The 26,677-nt window shown below is 40.2% G+C and overlaps 2 protein-coding genes across 9 annotated transcripts in view; one reads left to right on the top strand and one right to left on the bottom strand.

Annotated features, from left to right (window-relative positions):
• fhod3b (formin homology 2 domain containing 3b) overlaps positions 1 to 14,400 on the top strand; it is a 117,857-nt gene extending 103,457 nt beyond the window's left edge. For 4 of the 5 annotated variants that reach the window (XM_078171803.1, XM_078171805.1, XM_033640533.2 and 1 more), the window contains 9 exons: positions 629 to 811; positions 4,108 to 4,227; positions 5,085 to 5,246; positions 5,466 to 5,656; positions 5,868 to 6,060; positions 7,893 to 7,916; positions 8,488 to 8,671; positions 10,974 to 11,135; positions 11,246 to 14,400. In XM_078171803.1, coding sequence (XP_078027929.1) covers positions 629 to 811; positions 4,108 to 4,227; positions 5,085 to 5,246; positions 5,466 to 5,656; positions 5,868 to 6,060; positions 7,893 to 7,916; positions 8,488 to 8,671; positions 10,974 to 11,135; positions 11,246 to 11,328 — 1,302 coding nt within the window. In that variant the 3' untranslated portion in view covers positions 11,329 to 14,400. The remainder of the gene's footprint in view (positions 1 to 628; positions 812 to 4,107; positions 4,228 to 5,084; positions 5,247 to 5,465; positions 5,657 to 5,867; positions 6,061 to 7,892; positions 7,917 to 8,487; positions 8,672 to 10,973; positions 11,136 to 11,245) is intronic. The other variant, XM_078171804.1, reaches the window with a different exon arrangement.
• LOC117265817 (retinoic acid receptor RXR-beta-A) lies at positions 14,001 to 26,568 on the bottom strand. Of its 4 annotated transcripts, none has more exons than XM_033640539.2 (12): positions 26,397 to 26,568; positions 24,904 to 25,097; positions 24,089 to 24,242; positions 23,680 to 23,859; positions 23,209 to 23,262; positions 21,108 to 21,265; positions 20,776 to 20,905; positions 16,676 to 16,802; positions 16,170 to 16,211; positions 15,980 to 16,071; positions 15,784 to 15,889; positions 14,001 to 15,689 (listed from the first exon to the last, which is right to left on the bottom strand). In XM_033640539.2, the coding sequence occupies exons 2-12, from the start codon at positions 25,042 to 25,044 to the stop codon at positions 15,542 to 15,544; spliced, it is 1,332 nt and encodes a 443-aa protein (XP_033496430.1). In that variant the 5' UTR covers positions 25,045 to 25,097; positions 26,397 to 26,568; the 3' UTR covers positions 14,001 to 15,541. The 4 variants fall into 4 exon arrangements, with proteins under 4 accessions (XP_033496430.1, XP_078027933.1, XP_033496432.1 ...); XM_078171807.1 differs by having other exon boundaries at positions 26,406 to 26,565; XM_033640541.2 differs by lacking the exon at positions 23,209 to 23,262 and having other exon boundaries at positions 26,397 to 26,567.
• Positions 26,569 to 26,677: the final 109 nt, after the last annotated feature.

Raw genomic sequence — 26,677 nt, forward strand, 5'->3', positions numbered from 1 at the left:
GGTCCAAAATATACTCGGTTTTCTTGAATGATATTTACACAGCCCACCAAAACACACTGGTGGATTTCCCCAAACAGGAGATTTAACTCCTCTCGATGGGATGGCCCACAATGTTGACATATCATTCACTGATTTCCTGGCTGCATGGCTGGCTTTTTGGCTGTTCTTGTGTAATCAATCACAGCGATGATTAAAGGTTAGCTCTACATGAATATTTTCAGCTTGTTTAAAAGACCATACTATAACAGATAATGATTAATGTTGCATCCCTTTGGTGTTATATAACCTGTAGTTTTCAGAGCTTCACCTTGAGTTCATTCTCAGCAAAATGGAGTACTCCTCTCCTCTCTTTTGTCTCTGGAGATATTTTCAGCCAGACAACAAAAGCGAGGTTGAAAGTTCAGATGTCACACAGGTTTGTGGGAACAATTGGAAACATCTTAAATACACAGAGAGTGAAATGTCAGAATCAATTTGTTTCCTTTCTCCTCCTATGATTTACTCCCTGACATATTATGAAAAAATGTACTCAGGCGCTGACAAACTTTTGATAGGTTGACTTGATGAATTATCCTCTCAGCGTCTTATTTTCCCTTCCCCTCCTTTCGTGTCCTCCTCCCTCCCCTAGAAAATCCTGACAATGATCCCCACAGAGGAGGAGAAGCAGAGGATCCAGGAGGCTCAGCTGGTCAACCCTGATATTCCCCTGGGCAGCGCTGAGCAGTTCCTCCTCACTCTCTCCTCCATCACAGAGCTGTCTGCTCGCCTGCAGCTGTGGGCATTCAAGATGGACTATGAGCTTATTGAGAAGGTCAGACACATTTCCTGTCCAGTTCAGTCACATGCAGATAGATTACACTATACAGAGTTTCGGCATACACTTACTTGCTTTCTTGCCGAGAGTGAGATAAGAAGATTGGTACTACACTCGTGTGTCAGTATGAAGCAACAGCTAGCACCTATAGATGGTATATGAAGATAGACGACACATCTCTACTTATCCCCACTGTACATAAGTGAAGCTAAAATATCCTGGATAGAGCCGCTGCCATTTTGCCTCGGTGACTTCATTTGTAGCCAGACTCTGTGCAGTAGAAATCTCCGCAGTATCAAGTTTCCCATCTATACACCTGTTCAACCAGTCGCGAGCAGCGCCACTGAATGTGAGCCCACCAATTGGCTCATACAGTGGTCAATCATGTTGTAAAATCCCTGTTTTATAGCATTGAATAAGTAATTAAAAACCAAACTTATCAGATAAACAAACACTTGAACATAGAGCAGTGTGATAAAAATTACCTTAAATGGAGGCGTCGGTGGCTTGGTGGTGGAGCAGGCGCCCCATGTACAAGGCTGTTGCTGCAGCGGCCCGGGTTCGACTCCAGCCTGTGGCCCTTTGCTGTGTGTCACTCCCTCTCTCTCTCTCCCCCCTTCACACTTGTCTGTCCTGTCAAATAAAGGCTAAAAATGCCCAAAAAATATCTTTAAAAAAAAAAAAAAAACCTACCTTAAATGACAGAAACCATCTTTGGGAAAATTCTAATTGATGTGTACTGTGACTTTTCTAACATGGAGAGGGTGGGCTTTATGACCTATACTGCGGCCAGCCACCAGGGGGCGATCAAGATGTTTTGGCGTCACCTTTGGGGAGCTGACATGTTCTCCATCTTTATACAGTAGGGGTGTAACGGTACACAAAAATCTCGGTTTGGTACGTACCTCGGTACACAAGTCACGGTTCGTTTTTTTTCGGTACAGTAATGAAAAAAATAGACAACTATTAAATATCTTTTACTTATTGGTAATCTTATTAAAACATACCACCACAGCAGTTAACTCTTTTTACACAATTTTTGAATGAAACAAATATATATATAATCCTGCTTTTTCACATTGTTTGAATGAAAATAGAAATATAAAAGTGAAAAATAAAATCCTGCTGTTTTTTAACACATTTTTTGAATGAAAAATATAAAAATAAATTTCTGCTTTAACAGTTTTACTCAATTAAAATAAAAAGTATAGTGCAGCTGGTCAGCTTTAAAGCCTGCTCAGATTCAGTTTTACTAGGAACTTACTTAGCTTTCCCACTTTGTTAAAGTGCAGTAAACAAAACATCTTTATATCTCAAGTGCAGCTTAAACAATTTTACTCAACTCCAATGGTGTTGGTTATTTCTTTAGCGCGATGGTCAGGGAAACGCTCTTTCTTTTTAAATGACAACGATATCGTAGTTTGCACCAGATTGCTTTTTCTAGTCATGCTGGTTAACATTCAAACTCGGGTGGTGTCGCTTTAGATGCGTTAGCATGTTAGACGTGTTTCCAAGTACATACCCGACCGCTGTTCTGCAGTGTCGGCACACTACTTTTGTCTTGTCAACCTGTTTATTTCCAGCTTCGTATTTTACCCTGAAACCAAAGTGTTCCCAAACGGAGGACTTAAGGTTTGCGGGTGGGTCTTCAGGTTCGTCAGGCTCACTTGCCATGTTGTCAAAATGCGAGAATGCGCTGCACAAAGTGAAAGCGGAGATTTACGGTCGGACTCGGTCCGTCACTCAATTATGTCCGTCGGGGAACTAGATATTTTAAATGGTTTGGCTCGCAAAAACGGAATTAAAATAAAACAAAATAAAATAAAATAATATCCTGCGCCCAGTAATTCAGTACAGGGTCGTGCCGAACCGAAAGTCGCGTACCGAACGGTTCGACACAAATACATGTACCGTTACGACCCTATTATACAGTCTATGCTAGCACCTGCCTAGCTAGGTTTAGCATAAAGACTGGAAAAAGAGGGAAACATTTAGCTTAGTAATAATAAGATAACAAAATCTGCTTACCAACACCTCTTGACTTTTACTAAAATGACAATTTGTGGTTTTATGTGGGGGTTCTTTGAATGACTACAGCCCCTTTCCCACTGCAAAAGAAAGCCACCAAAAACCACTAATATCTTGGTTTTGTATGTAATAGGAAAGGTTACAGGTTTTTTTATTGGCCAAGGCTTCAGTCGACAGTAATGGAAATACAACACCCCGGTGAACATGTTAATTTCAGCCCCTATTGCTCTGTATTAGCAGCACTCAAACATCTTTTCACATTAGTCTGCACCGAATTTAAAAGAGAGACTGAGTATGTAGCAGATATATAAAAAGAAGTTACCACTGTAACATTTTCAGCAGCCTCCATGCAGCTTTCCGCTGTTTACTAGGCTGTTTTACAGCCAGTAAAAATAAAACAAAAAGGCATACTCATCTGCTTCAGAGCCATGTACATGGCTCAAGTCTACTGGCATTTTTAGCAGGTTCTCTGGTGTTTAAAAAAGCGATGTCTACACGCTCTAATTTTGGTGGAAAAGGGATGCAAGTCATAGCCAGCTGCAGACAAGCTGTCTCTCACTGTTTCCAGTCCTTATATCAATCTAAGCTAACTGACTGCTGGCTATAGCTTCATATTTCCCGTACAGATGCAAGTTTGGTATTTAGCTATCTTTTTAACTCATGGAAAGACAGTGAGAACGTTTTTGTTTTTTTGTTTTTTTTTAAAAATAGAGATATTTTAGAGTCTTAAAGATACTATTCCACAGATTCAGTTGTGTTCTTGCAACATTGTCAGATTCACGAACTATACTTTCTTTTTAAAAGGGATCAAAATCAATGCAGCACAATCGTTACCTACATTACCCAACGCAACTCAATTGCAGGTGTGTTATGCTGGTAGCAGCTAATGTAGCCTCAAGCTGCTAGCCTCAAGCAGAGATTAGGAGCAGGCTACAGGCTCCATCTGACTCTACACCCTCAGATATTTTTCCTTTTCAAACTTGAAGTCAGCTCCGACCAATGCTGCCTAAAGTGACATCACCTGAGGCTGTTATCAGACATCATGCAGCTCCCTTTGGAGCAACAAAACAACTTTTTTTCACATATGCAGAAGTATTCCCAAGACTTGTAAACAGGCTTTGATGTGTAAAATTGGCGGAGCTCCCCTTAATATGTGTTGACAATTTGCAGCACATTGTTGTCAGGGGAGAAGAATTAATTTATAGAAACATAAACAGGAAAGGATAGATAATTTGCTCTCTGACTGCCCTTTCATGCTCTTTTAGGAAGTGGCAGAGCCTCTGCAGGACCTGAAGGAAGGGATGGACCAGTTAGAGAAAAACAAGACGCTGCGCTACATCTTGACCACGTTGCTGGCCATTGGCAACTTCCTCAATGGCACTAATGTGAGTAACCCTCAAGACATATGTGGCTCAGAGGTTCCTCTTTTTTTTCACTTTCTCTCCCTCTGTGTCTTTTACTCACTTCCTCCATTTCCTCCCACGCTCCTCCTCCTCCTCCTCCCGAACTCCCCCGCCAACATATTTATTTGGCAAGGATAACAGTGGACTCTCTATGTGTAGAAGAATGTGCTGCCTGACTGTCTGCACCAGACACTGTCCTTCTACAGTAAAAACGTTCATCAAGGCCTCTGCTGAACCTGCCTCTGTTTGTCTGGGATTAAAAAGGGAGGGAGGTTGTGTGATTGTGTGTTTTCTGACAGCTTATGTTTGTCTGGCTGCTTGTGCCCTTTTTTTTTCTCTTTTTTTTTTGAATGGGGGTTTCTGTGGCCCTGCGCGTGCCTTCGTGTGCATCTGTGTGAATGTGTATGTTTAAGTGTACCTCTGGGATATGGGAGCCAAAAATACAAAAGGGAAACATAAGTCATCAACATCAAAACAAGTAGTTCCCGTAAATAATGGCTGCATTTATATTTTGCAGTAAGCCATTTAAAACTGGCAGCAGAACAAGGGAGATCCTGTTGGGATTATATCTTTCATGATATGTCCAGGCTCTTTTTAGCTCTGCTGTGGTGAGCAAAACAATTGGTCTGGTCTGAAGTAGATTGTGGTTTCTGATAATCACCAGTCTAATGAATCTGCATATCTACTCAGCGCACTCCATTGAGCCCCTTTTTCTAACTGTGCCAAAAAGGAAATTCAGTGCAATTTGGTCTTCGACTAGGGTCTCTTGATGTTTAATTTCAGACAGTTGTTTCCGTCCCACATTCTGACTGTGTTGCTGTGTATGCATGCATCTCTAGGCAAAAGGCTTTGAGCTGAATTACTTGGAGAAAGTCCCAGAGGTGAAGGACACAGTTCATAAGCAGTCCCTGCTGCACCATGCCTGCTCCATCGTAGTGGAGAAGTTTCCAGACAGCACTGACCTCTACTCTGAGATAGGAGCCATCACCCGCTTGACCAAGGTTGTTTACTTTTTCAAAACTCATTTAACAATTTGTCCTTAGTATCAGTTTGTTACAAAAGTGGAAACTGCTTAAAGTAACCATGTCTGTCCAGGTCGAATTGATCACTAAAAGATGATGAGCAGGTTCCACCGTAGTAGCCGTAAATCCAATTTTCATATCCATTAAAAAGAATCTTGAACAGTCAGTGATGAGTTCTGTCTGTGATATTGTTGTCAGGTGGACTTTGACCAGCTTCACGACAATCTGGCCCAGATGGAGCGAAGGTGCAAAGCATCCTGGGATCACCTCAAGGTCATTGCAAAGCATGAGATGAAACCTGCTTTGAAACAAAAAATGTCAGACTTCCTCAAAGACTGTGCAGAGAGAATCATTATTCTGAAGATTGTGCATCGAAGAATAATTAACAGGTACGCTCAGTCATCAAATGACTCCATGCTGGATTGGATTAAATATGTTTCTTGCATTTTGCCAAAAGTGTGTATAATGTCTCAAGTATTAATTACTGTTAGAATGGAAATTAAAATCATTTTTAGTGTTGATTAACGATGACCTTTTGAAGCATGTTTAAACTCTGTTTCCACCAAGGAATCTCTGTGATGTTTCTCCACACATCTGCAGGTTTCATGCCTTTCTGCTGTTCCTGGGCCATCCGGTATATGCAGTACGTGAGGTCAGCATTCATCGCTTTAGCAAGATCCTGAGTGAATTTGCCCTGGAGTATCGCACAACAAGAGAGCGTGTGCTACAGCAGAAACAGAAGAGGGCCAACCACCGAGAGAGGAACAAGACCAGGGGAAAAATGATAACAGATGTAAGTGCTCCTCACCACGAGCAAGGGTCGCACATACACTTTCTCTATTTCATGACCCTCGACTTTGTTTAGTTTGTACTTTCTCAATTCTATGAGACAATATGAGCAATCCCTAGACAGTGGTTATAACCTTAATCTGGTTAAAGCGCCAAACGTGGCCATTTCTGTCAGACGAGGCGTACATTTGTAATGACATCAGCATAGTTTCTTGGTATTCACATGTATAGGTTACTGTAACAACAATCAGTGCGTTGTTTTTAGTTTATCTCATTCTGTAGCTGCAGCAGGCTAAGAAAGGCCAGAGCAAACACCTCCCTGCGTGATTAAAATCCCTTAAACCCCGAGGAGACGGCTGCTCAGAGCGGACTCCACAGCGAGCCTTGGCAGGGGCCCCTCTCTCTTCAAAGGGACCCTAATTCAATCACTGTGTGAAAATTCAAACCTTTGGACGTCCCTGAGGAAGAAATAACAAGGCCCACACCTTAACCACACTCTTACAGAGATGTTCAGTCAAATATGCTCTCCTGTTCCATAGCTTGCATGTATCTGCAATGTTTTTTCATGGTATGGGGGAATCTTGCAGCAGTTTTTATATTTAAAGGAATGGTTTGACATTATTCACTTTCTTAAGGTTGCCTACGATATAGCACTTAAGATTACTGTGACCTGGATGACTGAGAATCGTCATCAACATTATTTATTTTCTCACTGCAAATTAGCAGAGAAGATTGAATCAACTTGTTTATCTGTTTTTTAAACTGCCACTGTAACCAGCTGACAGTAAGATTAGCCAAGGTGGCCTTGCTCTGTCTGAAGGTTAAAAAAATTTGACTGTAATGCAATAATTAGTGAATGTCTCTTTCTCACTGCGTGGTGGGACAAGTGGGTCAGAAATGTACTTGCTCAAAGTCAGTTTTTACTTGCCCCTTTACAAATTGTTGTACTTATTAGCAATTATCAAACAACAACAAAGACTAAAGTTAATCATCATGTGTCGTAGCACCGGCAAGGCTTTGAGTAGTGGTTGTCAGCATCCCTAGCTACCAGACAAGGGAGATGCTGTTGGCTCTCGTTATGGCATTCAAGCATCACTTTTCGGAAACAACCTAGTTTTGTCCACCTTGCGTCAAACTGCGCAGTACATCATTCAGTTTTTCCCACATTCTATAATACAACTCAACTAAAATCCTGTTTCCAGGATAATTGAAATGCTCGCTTGGGCTTCAGATCATAAACTTTGTCTTTACCCGCTGCCATTTTCTCGCAAGTGCTTATGCAGCTCTCAACAGAGATGAGAAGGATGCAAAATGTCTCACTCCTTAAGTACTTCCATCATCAGCTCTGGAAAACAATATATGTTTAATTCTGTTTTACCACTTTCTTGATCAGGCAAGTGAGTTGCGAGATTTACTAGTGTGACATGGCATTTTACTTGCCCGTTGCAGTCCTTATTGTTGATCCCTGTTCAGAGATGGCATTAAGCATTTTTTGGACAGAGCAAGGCTAGCTGTATTTCCCTGTTCCCAGTCTGAATCTTAAGCTAAGCTAACTGGCTGCCTCATATTTACTGTAGAGACATGAGAATGGGACCAATCCTCTCATCTAAGTCTCTGCAAAAAAGCAAAATGTTGAAATACTCCTGTAATGTTTATAGCACAAATCAAAGACTTTGTGCTTCTTTATGATGAGTAAAACTAAGATATCTCAGCAGTGTATGTTTATTAAGCTGAAGAGTCTTTCCTGGAAAATTGTCACCCTGTACACAGAAAGTTTTCACTATTTACAACACACCTTTTGGCATTTTTTTCCTTCCAATTCCTTTATCTCTGTAGAGTGAGGATGACGATGATAGTGAGGTAGGAGGGTGACTCTGTGTGTAAACAAGTGCATGTATCTTTTCTTTTGTGCCTAACATTTAACCAGACTGTGCTGTCATAACTTTGAACAATAATGGGTGTATTTACAAGGACAGGTCATCAATAAACTGACAGGTTCTGTGTGCGTGTGACCTTACAAGAATGAGGAAGCTTGAAGGTGATGACAAGGAGAGAAAATGAGGTGTTTGCATGATGTCAACTGGAGTGTTGAGTGAACCTCACTAGGAGCTGTTGCAGCTACTTCCTTGTCGAAATGAATCCACCTCAGATTGTTAAAAGAAACAGTCAAGGGTATTTTTTTGTCGTGTCACAGAATAAAAAGCACGTTAAATGTGTATGTAAAACCTTCAAGTCTGTAAAATGACTAATTATTCTCATTTAGGGCTGAAAAGTGCTGTGTTACTAGTAAAGATTAACCTGTATGATAACTTTAATATTTAAAGCTTTTTCTTGTGTTGCTTTCCACATACTAAAAGCGCTACAGCATGGAGCTGAGCTTCAGCACTCCTTACTAATATAATGCCCCATATTGTTACCTCCCCCCCCCCAGAGTGGTAAATTTGGTGGCCCATCAGATGCACAGGAGAGCCAGCCTCAGGGTATCCAGTATGCTGAAGATGCAGCTGAACATGAGAACATGAAGGCTGTACTTAAGAGTAGCTTGCAAAGTGGAGAGAGTGCAACTTCTACAGTACCAGGCCTCCGTACACGCACCAGAGCCGGCAGCACCAGAGGTAAGTCTCATAAACATGTTACATTGTTACAGCTCATACATAGCTTTTATAACACCACCATCCATCCAGTGCTCTAAGATTTTGCATCCCTCTGTGGCCTTAACTGCTCCCGCAGCACAGCATGAGCATTTCCGTTTTACTGAGGTAATCCTACCTGAAACCTTTAAGCTAATCTTTCACTAGGTCTGGTATTTTTAGCCATGCTAGTTTGGTTTGAGGTTTGAGGGATGTCAATGTCTGTCTGTCAGTCAGGCTGTCCACCATTTTGGGCTAGACTAAATGATCTCAAAAAGTACAAGACAGATTTCATTTACATTTTGTCGACAGTATGTTATAAAATCAGGGTTCCTAGGGTTATGGAAAACCTGGACTACTCATAAACTTTTACAATCTCATTTTCCAGGCTTGGAAAAGTCATGGATTTAGTAAAGATCATAAAAAGCTCTGGAAAAGAAATGAAAATTTGTTGTGTACCATGAAATTCATTGTTACAATACTTTTCTGCAATTAACCTTCCATATAACATATCAAACATAACTATTAGAGATTGGAAAGTTGCTGTTATGTGTAATACAATACTTGACATTTGGACTAAAATATACCATGCAGTTCTGTTCATGTTGTACATTGTGAGTGGTCATTACATTTTATTATGGGTCCTTGGTATGTTGGGGGGGGGGGGGGGGATGTTGGATAACAAAAAGTCATAGTCTCACAGTATACTGTTTCCTAAAAAAAATTATTAAAATGTGATAGGATAGTATATTATAAAGAAAGTTACACTACATTAGGTTGTAAAAAAAAAAGTCATAATGTAGTATGTCAAAACAGTCATATTATATTATGTTGAAAAAATGTTAACATAAAGTATGTTAAAAAAAAGTCATAGTTTAGTATGCTGATAAAAAAGTAAAAAAAAATGGTTAAGCATGTTGAAAAAAATCAGTATAGTATGTTAAAAAAAGCCATAGTACAGTATGTTAAAAAAGGTCAGTGTAGCATGTTGAATAAAAAAGCCATAGTAAATGTTGGAAAAAAAAGGTCATAGTATAGTATGTTGAAAAAAAGTCATAGTATAGCATGCTAAAAAAGTAATAGTATAGTGTGTTACAAAAAGTCATAGTATAGCATGTTGAAAAAATGTTTTAGTGTAGTATGTTGAATAAAAGGTCATACTATAGTATAGTATGTTAAAAAAGGTCAGTGTAGCATGTTGAATAAAAAAGCCATAGGCCATACTATTGTATGTTGACAAAAGTCATAGTATAGTATGTTAAAAATAAAGGTCATACTATAGTATGTTGACAAAAGTCATGCTAAAGTATGTCTCAGTATAGTATGTTCAAAAACGTCATAGTATAGTATGTCGAAAAAAAGTCATAGTATAGTATGTTGAAAAAAAAAGTCATAGTATAGTATGTTGAAAAACGTCATAGTATAGTATGTTGAAAAAAAAAGTCATAGTATAGTATGTTGAAAAAAGTCATAGTATAGTATGTTGAAAAAAGTCATAGTATAGTATGTTGAAAAAAAGTCATAGTATAGTATGTTGAAAAAAGTCATAGTATAGTATGTTCAGAAAACGTCAAAGTATAGTATATTAAAAAATTCAGTATAGTATGTCGAAAAAAAGTCTCAGTATAGTATATTCAAAAAACGTCAAAGTATAGTATGTTAAAAAAGTCAAAGTATAGTATGTTGAAAAAAAGTCAAAGTATAGTATGTTGAAAAAAGTCATAGTATAGTATGTTCAAAAAACGTCAAAGTATAGTATATTAAAAAATTCAGTATAGTATGTTAAAAAAGTCATAGTATAGTATGTTGAAAAAAGTCATAGTATAGTATGTCGGAAAAAAGTCATAGTATAGTATGTCGGAAAAAAGTCATAGTATAGTATGTTGAAAAAAAAGTCATAGTATAGCATGTAAACGTCTCAGTATAGTATGTTCAAAAAATGTCATAGTATAGTATGATGAAAAAAAAGTCATAGTATAGCATGTAAACGTCTCAGTATAGTATGTTCAAAAAATGTCATAGTAAAGTATGTTGAAAAAAAGTCATAGTATAGCATGTTGTAAAAAGTCAGTGTAGTATGTCATTACAAGTTCTATAAAATGCCATATTATACTATGTTAAAAAAACAATTCACAGCAGAGTATTTCATTAAATATTTTATTAAAATCTCACAGTGTAGTATGCCATAAAGAAGTTGCAATAAATGTCAATAGTATTTCATTAAAGACATCATTGTGTAGTGTATATATCTTCTGTTTTCTTATCCATCCTGCCCTGACTGTTTCAGGGCGTGTTCCCCCATGGTGCTCTGCCAGTGACGATCCAGTGAACTGCACAGATGATACAGCTGATGAGATCATGGAGAGGATTGTTAGGTCAGCCACTCAGGGGCCCAGTCAGCGGACGCAACCTCGGGAGAGGAGACGATCCCGAGCCAACCGAAAATCATGTGAGTCATGTCAGCTATTGGCTAAGTGGCATAATTAATTTATCACACAGAGAAATGTAATCAGCTGCTGGTGCAAACATAATAATACACTCTTCTTCCTGTGTGCACAGTGAGGAGGACACTGAAGAACGGTCTGACAACAGAGGAGGCAAACGCTCTCGGCTTGTCCAGTGGTTCAGAGATGCAGGTGTGAGCTGGACATAAGGACGCCTGGAAGCCCTTTCACTGCCCCTCCAACGCCTACACCCAACCTGGCAACCCACTCCATTCTGGCTTGGCACTAAAATCCCCTCCCCAGCTTTGATGAGTTGACCTCATCTTCATGCGTTTGGTTCACATAAGCTTGACACAAGTGCTTCCTGAAGAGAGTGGAGAAAAGGTTTTATTCATGGACTGATGGACTGATGGTCAGAGCGAGCAGAAACAGAGCGCTGCATTCAAACCACTAAGCTTCGCTATTGCTGGATAAACATCGACGACGTGCACTCACAAGGCTTAATCATGATCATCCTTCGAACGTGACATTGCATACAAACACCCACACAATAGTGTGATTTTTTATGGCGGAGGGTATCAAAAGAGTTGGCAGTGCTTCGATCTCAGTGGCCTTGATTGAATCCAAAGGGCAAGAAGTGCGGTACAGACACTAAACTCCCCACTGCTTGGGTTTAGTGTCCGCCCTGCAGCTTTGGTGACGAACTGAAAGACACTTCATCTGTTGAATAGATGGCTTTGTGCAGCGGGTTGTTCTGTTATATACTACTGTGGTAGTTTTGTGTTTCTTTTCATTTTGCTCAAGAAGGTGCTCAAATAAGGAACAATTGCACTGGATGTAAAAGTTGGGTATCAATGGAATGTGAAATCCTTGACACTGATGAACCACTGACATCTGAAAATATACTCAACAGTTTAACCAGCAAATCAACAGTAGCACAGTTTTTAATGTCTAATCAAAAAGTGGACACGTTCAAGGCAGATGAGCATCTCACGCTTCATTAAATGTCTGTTAGTCAACTAGATGAGAAGGAATTTATCAGAGGAGCGACTATTTTTAAAGTTGCTGATGTTAGGACTGGTGATACCACTAGTTTCAGACTAATGCGCATCAACATTTTTAGCTTCAACAAACGTCGACATCATGTGACCTCTTCTCACTGATGGACTGAACAGCAGGAGAGTTTTAGGAAGGCAGGTGCAGTGTTACAGGTGAGCAGTCTTCACATAGCGATTTATTTTCTAGGAACTATGAGCTGCACATTTCAGAGTGCCTTTCAGAGACAGTTATTTATTACGACGTTTTCAGGGACATATACTCAAGAAAATGTTACTACAGATGTGCAGTCCGCGAGGGTGCGAGAGGATAATACTGCAATGTGTATCGTTCACGAGCTGTGATTTATTTTTAACCAGTGTTTTTAAAAAAAAAAACTTGTCCTGGCAATTTTTTTTTCCATGTTATGTCTTGGATCAAATAGTATGTTATGAAGATAGCTTTAAAGTATTTATGACAACTTAGGGATTGGTCATGCACATTAGCTGTATCCTGTTGCCTTACTGTAGAATAACGCATTGTTCCACTCTAGTCGAGATCTACGTTCAATTGTTCACCATAGACCAGGCCAAATTATTGTGTAGTTTAACTGGCGTCACTGGAGATCTCAGCTTGTGATTCACCCAACAGGCGGAGCTTCATTCTCACTATGAATGTGGACATCAGGTTACAAGACAGTTAGTAAAATGGACGCACATGAAATCTCCATTATTTATCTGTATTGAAGTAAATAAGAAGGAGCCCGCGGTTTAGCTTCTCCTTTATGCAGGTCTTTATTTGAACTATCGATGAGCTCATTGTGCTATTAATCAACGTGGAACAGCCTTGGCTAAATTTATAACGTGCATCATTTCAGTTTATATCATGGCATGGAAAATCCATTAGCTGGTTTCACTGTGATGGAAATATAGCCATTGAGAGGAAAAAGAATCTAGCGCTACATCATGATGAAGCTACGTAAAAACACACCAGCAGTACATGTTTTTTTGTTTTGTTTAGAATGAACTGAAAACTATTCAGCACCTTAGACTCAATGTGTAGCATGCAGCTTATTAGAACTGAAATTTTTTTGGGGGGGAGGAGCTCATCATGTTTCCCAGATTGTACTGATTTTTGTTGAGACAGAATAGATGTGTAAAGTAATATAGGGGGGAATGCTGTAAAATGATGTACATGTCATGACTGTCTTTTTTTTTTTTTTTTTTTCGCTCCATGTGTAGAATAGTGTATCATAGACTAAAAGCAGTATTATTCTAAATATAATTTAAGCAAACCAAGCCATGCATGGTTTAAAAAGGTGTCACTTCTGCTTGATTTAAAAAAAAAAGAAAAAAGAAAAAGGAGGTTCACTTTGGTTCTCAGAGCTGTAGGTTTGTGTTATTAAACCTTTTCACTTCACGGACTGTTAACGTGAACAATTGTGGTCAAATGCGCAGTGATGAAATTCACCAGCTAGTCCTGTGGAATCCCTTAGAAGCCTTTTGATTTCATTGCACTCGACGTTTTCTTCTTTTAATTTAACGTTAGCTCCGAGAGACAGACACACACACACACACACACACACACACACACACACACACACACACACACTGCTGCCTGTGCCATAACATCACTGTGGAACTTGGACACAAGTGCTATACAACCAAGGCTTCGATTGCGTCTGTGCCCACAGCAAAAACTATGTAACAAGTTCAATAAAAAGGCTCATTAAAACATCTTTTGACTATTTTTTTTGTACTGTATCTTGCAAATGTGCTCTTTTAGAAAACAAAGAATCCCATCTAACACTTTTAGAACAGAAACGGCAAACAAGAAAAACTTAAGCCTCTTTATTTTCAGTCCACACAACCCATGCTTCAAGTCACTTTTATTCAAGAGCATACAGAGGTCGATGACAAGCTTCACCAATATAGCTCATCTGGGGTTTACACATGGCCGTCATACAGACCTCATTTGGTCTTGTTTAAAATTCCTATACGTCCACAGGTGTTATGGATCTAAATGTGATTATGGTTTGCTTTTTATAAATTGCAGAGACATAATGATGAACAAGACAGCTACCTACAAAAAAGGGGGGAAAAGGTTGGAAAATACAATTGAGCATCAAAAAAAAAAAGCACAAAAAATAAAAATCAGCTGAAACAGTCTCAGCAAATCCAGTGCAACCCAAGACATGTTCTGCTTTATACTAGCTGAAAACTAAAAAAAAAACAAGGGCACATTAAGAGTTATATAATTTGTATATCCTGATCATAATTCAAATTTATCAATGTACATTTTTCCCTGAACAATTACTTTTGCACAGTACCTCTGAATTGTATAGATAAATTACAAAATGGAGTATTCCCTTTCCACCAGACATGATTTACTTTGTAAAACCCCTGAATGACTGACAGGCAGAAAGCTCTTATGCTGTTTACATTTTATATTGCTACATTTTTTTTTTTAAACAAAGATTAACAAAGGGATTTTTCAGTTTTGCATATTTTCTTAGGTTTGTGGTTTTGGTGTGCATCTGCACCGATAAAGTCAAATTATTACTGAAATAGCACCAAAATACAAACACCTGACGGGCGTTCATTCAAAGTGTGTTTTAGAAATAGTACATAGTAAGTGTGCAGTGCAGTTTAATCGTTAACCACAAAGTGATTAGATTTATAAAATGGCAAAGAAGTAAACAACACTAACTGTATATATTACCAGACACATAAAGCTGATCCTCAATCAACGCGGACAAGTCGGACCTGACAGCTGCAACCAATGACTCGTCTTCTATCACAGAGTCACTGTTAGGATTCAATCGTCTGCAATGAATACAAGTAAACTCAGAGCTGTTGTTGGACACAGTTCCCGGCGACTGTTTGGTACGATTATATTCTTTTAGAGCTGGCTTAATTTAGAAACTAGAAAAAGGAGACTACGTCCTTGATGCATACACAGGATTCAGGTTGCCTTCCTTTAAAAAATAGATTTTGGGGATCAGCTTAGTTGGAGAAACAACCGAAGCTTGACGTGTGAGGTGCTTAAAAAGCTTATATAAAAATGTATACCCAAATTATAGCTCCTGTGAGGGAAATATGTAAATGTTTACATTTTTAAAAATACTTTTTTTTATTTTTTTTTTTTAACCATAGTTACTCATGAAGTTATTTCAACACATAGCACCAGCTTGTAGATCATGCCAAGCCTTGGGTTTGGTCTAAAGAGCAAATCTGTGCTGCACTAAAATAAGTGTAACCCAGACAGCAGTGAGACAAATTGACAAATCTTCAAAGAACTTAAAGTGCCACTCCAGTCCCACTCCAGCTTCCCAGACTTCAGCTATCTAAACCTAACCACAGTACACGTTTCCTATCTAAGACAACTGATGGGGAGCTTCAAGCATTTCCATGAGGAAAGTGTCAATAGGTGTGTCACCGATCAGCTTGAAGAAGAAAAGATGCTCCAAGCACTTCAAGCCAATGGATCGCAGTGCTGGCAGCCGAAGGAGGAGCTTAGCAAACCTGCATGGAGCAAACAAGAGATTGTCAGTTTGATAAGATAAACAGAGCACTTAATACTTTAAAACAAAAGCTTTTGACAGCCGAGGACATTTACCTTCCCTGCTGCTCTGGGTATTTCTGTTTGCAGTAGGCCTCCAATGATGCATAGACCTTTTCTCTAAGGAGCTCCACCTCACTAGTGTTGGAGAGCCCCTTAGCATCTGCAAGAAAATAAACAAGACACATAAAGATTCACCCTTTTTTTATAAAATGTTAGCTTTCTTATTAAGAGATCAGCACTGCACAGGCACCTGGGTTGAAGAGGACAATGGCTCGGAGGCAGCCCAGCTCTGTTTTGTCCATTTGCATATCTCTCATTTTGTTGACGAGCTCCGTAAGGACCCTAAATTATGACAGATGTTGCAATGATTTTTGAGTAAAAATTGCACTAACTTTGATGACTCAAAGACACTCAGAAATATCACAAAAGTGTAAAATTACCTGTCAAATATGGCGCCGACCTCTGCACTCTGCACACTCTCCCTGTGTTAAACAAAACCAGTTACTATACAGACGTATGAGAAACACAGATAAAGGTATTACTATCAGCTGCAGTTTATATTTGAGTATGTTATGTCTTAAGGCTGCTGTGAAACTGCACCTAATTACAGCAACAACTAAGTTTATCTCTGGTGTGATGGTACAATGGACAACCAAGACAGGACAGCACAACAGATACCCGCGCACCAATACAGCTGGGAAAAGTCTCACTGTCGTCATCATCATGCCAGTCAAGGACTGAAACATTTGCTGCTGTTTCTAATCACTTTTTATCATTTTTTGCACTTTGAGCACCTTCTTTATGTGATGTTCTGAATTAACTGTCGTTTTTTTTGCACTGATCTCAGCCTGTGAACCTCCAGCCCAGTTGTGTTGGTGTGCAGGTATTTCCTCTGCCGTCCTTTCTTATTTGAGTCAGTTGGCAGTGTTTTGTCTTATCCGTGTACCTGTCAAAAATGGCACCAACTCCTGCGCTGTGTGAACTGTCGCGCTGCAGCTCGGAGGCCAGGAGGACGCCATCCTTCAAAGCGATGGAGCGATGGGAGAACGAGGCGATGAGGAGCTCATTCCACCCTGACAAAGGAAATACAATTTAACACAGTTAAGTAATGATATCAGTGAAAAAAACTTCAGTAGTTCTTGAAGTGACATTACACCCAAAATGAAGAGCTGTTTCACAGAGGGGACTCTCCTCGAGTCAGGATGCGTACCCACTAGGGGTGGGAATCTTTGGGTACCTCACGATTCGATTACGATTACGATTCAGGGGCTACAATTCAATTATAAAACAATTATTGATGCGTCTTTAATTTATGTATATTGACGCACTTTTTCACAACACACATTTCTTTTTGTCTCACTGAATAAGCATTCAACACTTGCAATTTTTAAAAACAGTGCATTTGTAATAAGAAAGAGTTGAATTCATTTCCATTATATTTTATTAAACATATAAATGGAAATGCTTGCAAACTGGAAAGTTATAACTTCGTTGTACGGAACCAAAGGTAACAACAGGTATCTTAAATCACAAGATAAAATGCGCAGTTAGAGTAACAAATGATTCGGTGGCGACAGACGTCCACGCATCACATGTAACCGCGATCCTACCTGCCTGCCTTCAACAGTGAGGCCATGACTTCTGTTTTGGTTTGATGGTAGAGTGTCGGTGAAATAGCGTCGGGATGGGATGGTGTATCTGGGCTCCAGTGTATGCAGCAGTGCTCGAAATCCCTGATTTTCCACGACAGAATAAGGACGCAAATCCTTGGCAATAAATGCCGCGATGGCCTTCGTAATTTGCTTCGCCTTTTCCGATGAGGGTGGCAGCTTTCTAATTGCTTCCTCGATTGTTCTCTGGTCGGTAGCGCCACTAGTTGCCGCAGCAACAACAGCCTGCCATCTCCCTGACTCCTCCGTCAGGTGGAATCGAGTTACATGGCTTCTCACGTTTGTTGTGTTGCCACCAAAGTATTTTATTTTAGCATGACACAGCTTACATATAACGTGGCTCTTGTCCAGTTCGCTTCCGCTGTCAACGTTGTAGACACACATCTGCTTTTAAATTAGAAGAAGCTGTTCAGCTCTCACGGCGAGGTGGGTGGCGGTCAGCCATGTTTGTTTTCCTCTGTGCGCGTGTCGGCGTGTCTGCTCCAGGTGCGCATCCCAAAGTGTCCCGGAGATGAGGCGTACCGCACTTCTTAGTTCCGCATTATTTAGAACCTTCTGTATTACTCTAATTAACAGATTTAAATAATCGAAATTTGGACGTTTGTGAATCGATTCAGATTTGTCCACGTCCGAATCGCAATGCATCTAAGAATCGGAAATTTCCCCCACCCCTAGTACCCACTGTGGTAAACACTTGCCAACTATCTATCTATCTGTTCCCTGTGAGATTCACTTCCACAGGGTCCTGACCCAGAGCGCCATGGAAACACACTTACAAACTATAGTTACTACTGACAGCAAACCCCTTTGGGTCATCACCAAACACATAACAAGGACCTGACAACAGTAACGACAACACAATGTCTCTACACCAGGTGACTCCGCCCACGTTTCCCAACCTGTATGAGGCTACATTTACCAAACACTTCTGTACTCCTCCCACTACAGCTGCGTATGTGCTTGTGGTCAATTTGGTTTCAAAATAAAACTGGAAAACCTTGATAAAAAAATTCCTGACTGCCATCTTCACATACAATTACTGAGCATTCATTTGCAATATATTCTTCTAGTCAATCTATTCATGCACAAACACATTCATTCATGCCATCAACAATATTGCCATAATTTAGGGGTTTCACAAAAATTGCTTTGCAGTTTCTTTCTATCCCAGATTTGATGTAAAGAGCAGAAACAACTAATACAACATTCAGAATCCGCCTCTGATAAACATGCAAAGACAGAATGTGGGTTAGGGATGGGGAAGAGCAGGGTGTGTGAGTGTGCTTGTGTGAGAGAGAGAGAAGGGCAGAGAGAGCTGGTCCCCACCTCTTTCACATGTGACAGGACCCCAAAGAGAGATCTCTGTTCTGGACTGGGACTTGCAAATATGCATCACAGACAAATATTTTTATCTTACTGCAAATTACAAACAAAGTTAATGAGATAAAAGGTGCAAGATAACTTTTATGTAGAAAAAATAAACAGGACATTTACTTCCTTAAATTCCTCCAGTACTGAGAGGGGAACCGGTTACGCCTGAGAATATCAATACTACGGTTTTTAATAATTTAGCCCAGGGGCCTGTTTAATAGACGCTTTTACTGTTAGTAAACAGTATGACGTTTTTTGGTGGGCGGGGTTTAGCTGGAGGAAAAACAATTCTCCACAGACATTAGCTAATGCTAGCTAGTGAGTTCTGTTGGCTTGTCTTAAGACAATGGAGGAAGATGATGTGAGTGGTGCATTCAGAAATATTAATTTGGAGTGCCCTGGCCCATTTGTAATCAGAGCGCTGTCTGAAGGTACCATTCAGTTATACAGAGCACCACACTCCCAAAGTGGCAGAGCACACTCTAGGTGCTAGGAGAGACGGAGCAGCAGAGCGCAGAGTGGCGTGAATGTGTGATTAACTTTACGGCTCATTAATTCATATAGAAATAAAGCTCCATTTCTTCGACCAACAGGGCTACTCATTTTAGTGTAGAGCGTCAGACTGAATATTGAACTCATCATGTCAGGTCACTCTGTGACTCTCTGACACTGACCAACGGGACCAGACTGGCCGACCCATATGCTCTCACTCAGTGGATCGATGATGAAGGTGGTCAGCTCTGTGGTTGATTACTATGGCAATCTTACATAGGAGGAAGTCACTTGAACAGTTTCCTCCAGTTTGTTTTGCTATCAAAGCTAAAGTTAGCTAACGTGCTATAAAGTTAGTGTGACAGAAAAATCCAGTATTCCTCTTAATACCTCCCCAGTTTCTGATGAGGTGGACATGATAACCCTTAAGACACATAATGTTATTCATCCCTACAACAGTAAATACCCTTTCCCTAATCTGATATAAAGTGTGCGCTGCACATGTGAGCATTTTTGATGATTGTTTCCATCCAGTCCTGTCATCTTATCGTCTTATTTAACTATAGTTGTCTTTGTTTTTGTTGACAGACAGTGGTGGTTGGTATTGTGATAAAATTTAAGTTTTGAGTTATGACCCCTTCTATTCTGGCTCACAATAACACAAAAAGATGACATTTTAAGACTCCTGTGTAACCTACAGCCCTCTGGTGGCGAGTCGTGTTTTGCCTCCAGCTACTAACATGACGTCGTTGTGACTAGGGATGGGCAAACAATCAAAATTCATTATTCGATCATCAAAAAAATTAACGATCAATTATTGATTAATTGATAAGCGACTATTTCAAAAGAGAGAAAACAAAAGAGTGCAGTGCAGACTGTTGCCGCAAGAGAGCGCAGCTGCCCTAGTTTTGAGCTTCAACCCCCCAGGCCAAAGAGGAAGAATGGTGCGCATGTGCAGTTCACCCCTGGGTGTTTAGAACCGTTGCCAGCAAGAGTTACAGGCTTCAGTTTTCAACATGAAGTCGACTGTGGAGAATGAAAAACTTGCTGGCAAGATAAGTGAAGACGACAAGCATAAGTCTTTCAATGTCGTAGTGTATTCAGAGGCCTCAAGGGAAGCCGCCGAGGCTTTGGAGAACGATGAGAGCCTCCGTCTGTTAATGATTTTTTGCCTGGCATAGGTCTGGCGGGGGTCTCGTAGGCCCGTCGAGCCGCCGTGCTCGCCGAGCGGAAGGGTCTCGTTGGCACGGTGACTCGCCAGGCGGGGGGGTCTCGTTGGCACGGCGGCTCACCGGACCTATGCCAGGCATTGTAGGGGAAACACTGCGACTATCGATCAAAATTATTTGTGATCGATCAAAAGCCTTAACAATCAATCATCGCTAATCGAAAATTGATGCCCATCCCTAGTTGTGACGTTGGCTCTAAAAGGGTCTATACTGGGTTGTCCATCCCCAGTGTGGATCGCCATGTTTCATACAGATGTTTCATGACTGTGGGTGCTCGATCGTACCTGCACGCAGGAGGATGACCTGGTCATCAAGGGGCAGTTCAGAGAAATGAGGGATTCTCTTCGCCCACTCAACCAGAGCAAACAGCTGTTTGTCTGCAGTCTGACAGATGTTGGTAACTGCATCATGGGGCTGAAACCAAACAATACATCACGTTTTCTTAGTCATACCACAAAAACCAAATACTTCCAGCAATTACAGTAAGTCTGTAGTCATGGGCATGTTTTTAATAAGGTTGTTCTAAAAACATGAGGCCCAAAGCCAACATGGGTTTACGAAAAAATAGATGACTGAGCAAGTGATATATCTTAATGGCCGTGTTGTAACCACTCACAGAGTTGCCTGCAGAACCATCAGAGTGAAGCTCAGTCTTCTGCTCCACAGCCGTCTCTGCCTCTAAAATCTTCTCCACGGGCATCTCCTCATTCACCCCGACGCTGAACTCCAGCTCTCCTTCACGCTCGCGGTTCCTCTGGCGCTCCTCCTGGACCGCTGTGTCAGACAGAGGACAAGGACACAGTAGTGGAGATGGGGGGGAGAAAAGAAATGAGATGATGAATACTGAAGAATGAAAAATGTAAGCTGATGAATCTGACCGATGACTTTATGGGTTAGAGTGACATTATGCAAAATGCTCTGCCTCTCTGCAGGGTCTTTGCTACATTGAGAAAGTCCTGCTCAAATCAAAAACTGTCTTGCCAAAACTGTAATCATGACAGCAGTAATTAATTTGAAAAGTGTTGCTTTCAGTGGATTATTGTCAATTATGACAGAAGTCTGGGGCTGGAAATCTTTACAGCACATTCCTCAAGGTTTGATTTGATTCAAGGAAGGAAGAAGAGATTATAAATGTTTCTCAATGCATCTTTCAACATATTAATTTTCTCATCTCTCTATATTTTCTACTGTATAGTAACATAAATATCCATCATGACAAAAGCCAGATGAATCTACTTCCATTGTAAACAGAAGTATAGTAATTGGCAGGTTGAAGTTACATGCATGAGTTTGTTATGAACATGCCTCCCAGTTAGTTTACATGCATTGGCTTAATGTTTCACAATCAAATACTAAGTCGTTACAGACAAAATCACAATGCATCTGAGAATCTATTGCTTTTCCCACCCCAACTGAAATGACAGCATTAATCCAGAGTGGTGCAGTACAGAGCACGAAGCACCATGAGGACAACTGAGACGAGCATGTGAAGTTTGTTAAATCTTAATAGCAGTAAACAAAAACAGGGAGAGAGAGAGAGTCTTTGCTGTCTACACATCAACCAAAAAGGAGACTGTGATCTCAGTGAGGTGGCAGAACAAAAACTGTTGTCTGATCCAAAATATTCTAAGTTCCCTCAATGAAATTGGGAGGGGAGAAACACAACAGAGCTGTCAGAGTCTCTTTGAAAATACTGGCACTCTAACATATAATCTACCCATCTCACTGGCAGATCAGACACTGTTAAACTGACAGTGTAGGGCTGCCCCCTGAAAGCTGGAGGTTCAAATTATCAGTCGGAGACCCCTCAGTCGACTGAGATTGCCTGAAGCTGTATTTTTTCTTTTTCTTATTTTGCTCATCAGTCTGCAGTTCAGGCTACTTCTGGGGATGTTTTGGTCCCCAGATTTGCTGCAGAATAAGCGCTCTTCACTTTCACGCTGCTGCAGACATGGAGGCAGCTGCCTGAAGGAGAAGAGGCTTTGCACAGCAAGGCTCCAAAATAACATTATCTTCTGCCTTCTGCTTAGAAGTGGTGAATTTACGGCTCACAGCAACTTAATACGATACAGACTCTGGCTTTTGTTTGTTATCTAGTGGCAGCAAAAAAAAATTTTTTTTGCACAGTTCTGATCCATTGTTAGCACAGGTTGCTTGTTTACTGTATTACGTGACATCAATGTTAAACTGAACATCCCACTGAACCCAGTTCAAACTCTCAAACTCTTTATGGAAAAACAGGAATGAACAGTCTAATATTGATCAGCCAAATCTGATTCAACTGACATAATTTGGAGCCAGGTACAGCCCTATGAAATGGTGATTTAACTGGTGGCAAAGCAGAGCGTAGACACTTTATGGGCCTAAATATGGAGCCAATATTTGAGCTGCACAGACCTAGTATGAAGGCAGCAGCTCTCCTAATACACGTATCATATACTTAATACATTTAAGATACTTAAAACTGCCCTTGTGGCCTATGAACGGCGGCCTGAACTAGAATGATCGTTATATATTTTGCTGCCTACAGTTACATACATTTAATAAAGAACTGTAACTGTCTGACTGCTTACTTTACAAAGCAGTCCATCCTCGCTCTCCATCATTTCTGGGTTTTACCCATAAATCCCCCAGTTAACAATTTTGCATGTCTAACACAACAGGCTAATTCTCTAAGTAGCATAAAAATACAGTATCTTTAAAATTTCAATGCATACTCATCCATCCCTCATCTTTTCCATCTTCTTTTATCCACTTTACATGTTTGATCACTATTGAAAGATGGAGAAAGGGTAGAATAGGAGAAAATGAGAGAAGAGATGGAGAGGGGTTAGTTATATAAACCAGCCCCAATACACTCGTCTCTACTCTTTATCTTGTCTAATCTGACTAATCTAGCATCCACCCTCACCTACTTCAGAAATAGTACTAATCCAATATTACTTAATCAATTTAAATGGGCTTCCTTTTGTATAATTAGTTATTCTAGGAAATCAAATTGACTGCCAATGTTTAAATCATTCTGAAAATGTATATTTAACTCTCTGCTGCAAGAAACTCCAATGTTTGTCACTTTTGTATTGCTGCAGTTGAGACAACTCGCACAAAATGTGTTCCTAAACCTTTAACAGCCAAACAGGCTCTCAAAATGAACTTGTACCTCTAATGCTACCCTGTTCCTTGCATACCTTCCCTCTTCATGCCCATGGCCAGGCACTTCTGGTAGCGGCAGTACTGGCAGCGATTGCGCTGGCGTTTGTCGACCAGGCACTCTTTGTTATCCCTGCAGGTATAGCTAAGGTCTTTGCGCACAGTTCGTTTGAAGAAACCTTTGCAACCCTCACAGCTGTACACTCCATAATGCTTGCCTGTAAATTACACACATAAAAAGGAAAAAATCAAGTTAGAGACTGATGAGAAAAATCAAAGTGAAGGCAACAGTCTGGCACACATTTTTTTACTTTTACTAGCAACATGTCCATTTTGTTTAAATGTTGAGGAAACACAGGCAAAAACATCTGAGAGCAGGGGATTATCTACACTTAAATGAGCTGATGTTTCACTTTTGCTAATCCCGCTCTTGGTGCACTCGCTCACCAGAAGAGCGGTCTCCACAGATGACACACATGCGTTTCTGAGACAACATTATTCCAGGGCTATGAGGTGGCATGGGCCTCAGGCCAAATGGAGGCTTGATGTCTTCTGAGCTGCTGATTGAGTGCATCCCTGATATGGGTGCTGAAGAAGAGATCTGGATACAAGGAGCAGCAAAAATATAATAACAATTAACATATTGTGATAGCTAGTGAAATGACAACTGTTATTTACTTTTATTTCATTGATGTGTATATAGTAGTTATACATCACCATTACAGCGTCAGAACATTGACAACATATATTCTATTTTTATTATTTTTATATCTGAAGTACTAGTGTTACACACTGTAGCATAATGCACATCCAATTTCTTTTTAAATGTACATTTTCATTTTAATTTAATTTTTTTTTTCATGTTACTACTTTATATGTACATACGTCTATTTCATTCACTATGACACTATGACTTACTTCTTGTAATTCTTTATTCTTTACATCAGAGCAACTGTAACGAATCACAATCCCCCCCCCCCGGAATCAATTAAGTATTTCTGATTCTTTGGTTATTTTAGCATTATCAATGCACTTTCTCCTCTTCTGACAATTCACTACACTGTATATAGTGTAAAGGCATTCATTGCAGTGCGCACCCCCCCCAAAAAAAAAACAAAAAAACAAACAAAAAAAAAAACATGTGTAGCCTCTGCCCCATGTAAACAAACACCAGTACCCTACAGCAATTGAATCCCTTAAATACAAAACAGAAGTGCATCACAACATCAATTCACACACACTTTCTGATGGCGTTCAGTTACCTGACTGTTGCTGATGGGTCCAAATCCCAAAGAGGGTGAGACCACTGGGGAGTTGAGTGAGGGGCTGATAACTGAGAAAGGAGATCCTAAGACGTTGGTGGGGCTGTTGGAGGCTGAACTGTTGGGCTGCTGTGAGGACATGGCGAGTAAGCTACCCAGTGGAGAGGATGAGGTCCCGTCTGAAGGATATCAATCTGAGGGTGACACAAAAGGACGTAATTAGCTTTTTGAACAAGCTGGAAAAAAGTCTTTCCAATAGAGCTCAAATATGTACATGATTAGTCAATCAGCAGAATTTTACTATGAGCCATTTTGACAATTTATTAATAATTTCTACCATATATCAAGCTGCCTGCCAGCATCTGGCTCCAAGGATTTGCTGTTTTTACTCTATTTTAAATAATTAGCAAGTGAACATATTTGGGTGTTGGACTGTGGGTCAGACGAAACAAGACATTTGAACACAGCCTGGACTTTATTAGATGTCATTTTTCACTGTTTCTGAACATTTATAGACAACTGTCTCCCTAAGACAACTATCGTTAGTGTTTAGTTGTGGCCATAGTCTGAGGACACACTGCAGTTAACTACCACATTTCCCAACAAGAAATGTTAGTCAAGCTCTCTGTCACACAAAAACTCCAAATTAAACCTCATATGCATTAACTGTCACACAGAAAGAGTGATGTGTTGAACGGACTGTGATTAAAACCACATTGTTTATGTGCTAATCGGACGCCCCAAATACAAATTGTTTTACAAGATTCGCCCTGATTAACTTAATCAAATTAAAAGAAAAAACACTGAGATTTAGCAACGTTTTGTGCATAGTTGGAGAATCGTTGTTTAACCTGCACAAAACATAAAGTACATTAAGATCTGCTTACATTAGTCAGTGTTGTTAACGCTAGCTGGCCGCTGTTGGCATCGTATTAATGTTACACGTTTGCTAAATGCTGCTAACGATACGCAGTAACGTTGACATTTACGTTAATCCGAGAACCGTATTAAGTGAATGTAAATCTCTAACCTCAAACAGAAGTGCCAGTGCCTATGAGTATTTTTAATAAGTAAATATAAATATGGTGCATTACCGACCGCAACACATAAATAATGTCCTACCATTAGTTAGCTAGCTAGCTAGCTAGCTGCAAATCCATAAAAGCTCGAAAGCCCCTTGAGAAAGCTAACGTTAGCTTTGGTTCCCATGTCTGGCTAATAGTACACTCTGTAACATTTCGTAAAACTAGACTAAAAACATACCCCGCTACTCATCCAGACGTGTAGCGCTTAGTAACTCGACGCTCATCAAACCACTTGAATAAATCGGCACAAATAGCGCAATGTTTTCTAGCTAGCTTCGGTTAGCTTGTTAGCTGTGATTACGGCTAACCTAGCTAATGTGGCTAACATTAGCTCGCTGCACGGTTCGGTCTGGAGAAGCGGTTGCTGACAAAATAGCTCGTGGTCGTTTGAAGGTTGGAAATACTTACCAGACACACCTTCGACGCATTGTTGAAAACAGCCTTACTGTACTTGTGGTAATGAGACCAGCGCCAGACAACAGGCCGATACTCAGATCCAGTTTACTTCTACTTGACGCGGCTGCTGTTGTTGTTTACAGGCCATGGTGGCTCAGTGCCAGTATCCCTAGAGCCAAAATGTCTCATGGGACCACCCATAACAGCGCTGTCATATGACACTCCTGCAGTACATGTTCCGCTTCACTTATTATTTCATCGTTCTGATTTTTGCTCATTTTAATTGTGTTTCA

The sequence above is a fragment of the Epinephelus lanceolatus genome, chromosome 10 (assembly GCF_041903045.1).
Source record: "Epinephelus lanceolatus isolate andai-2023 chromosome 10, ASM4190304v1, whole genome shotgun sequence".
Lineage (NCBI taxonomy): Eukaryota > Metazoa > Chordata > Actinopteri > Perciformes > Serranidae > Epinephelus > Epinephelus lanceolatus.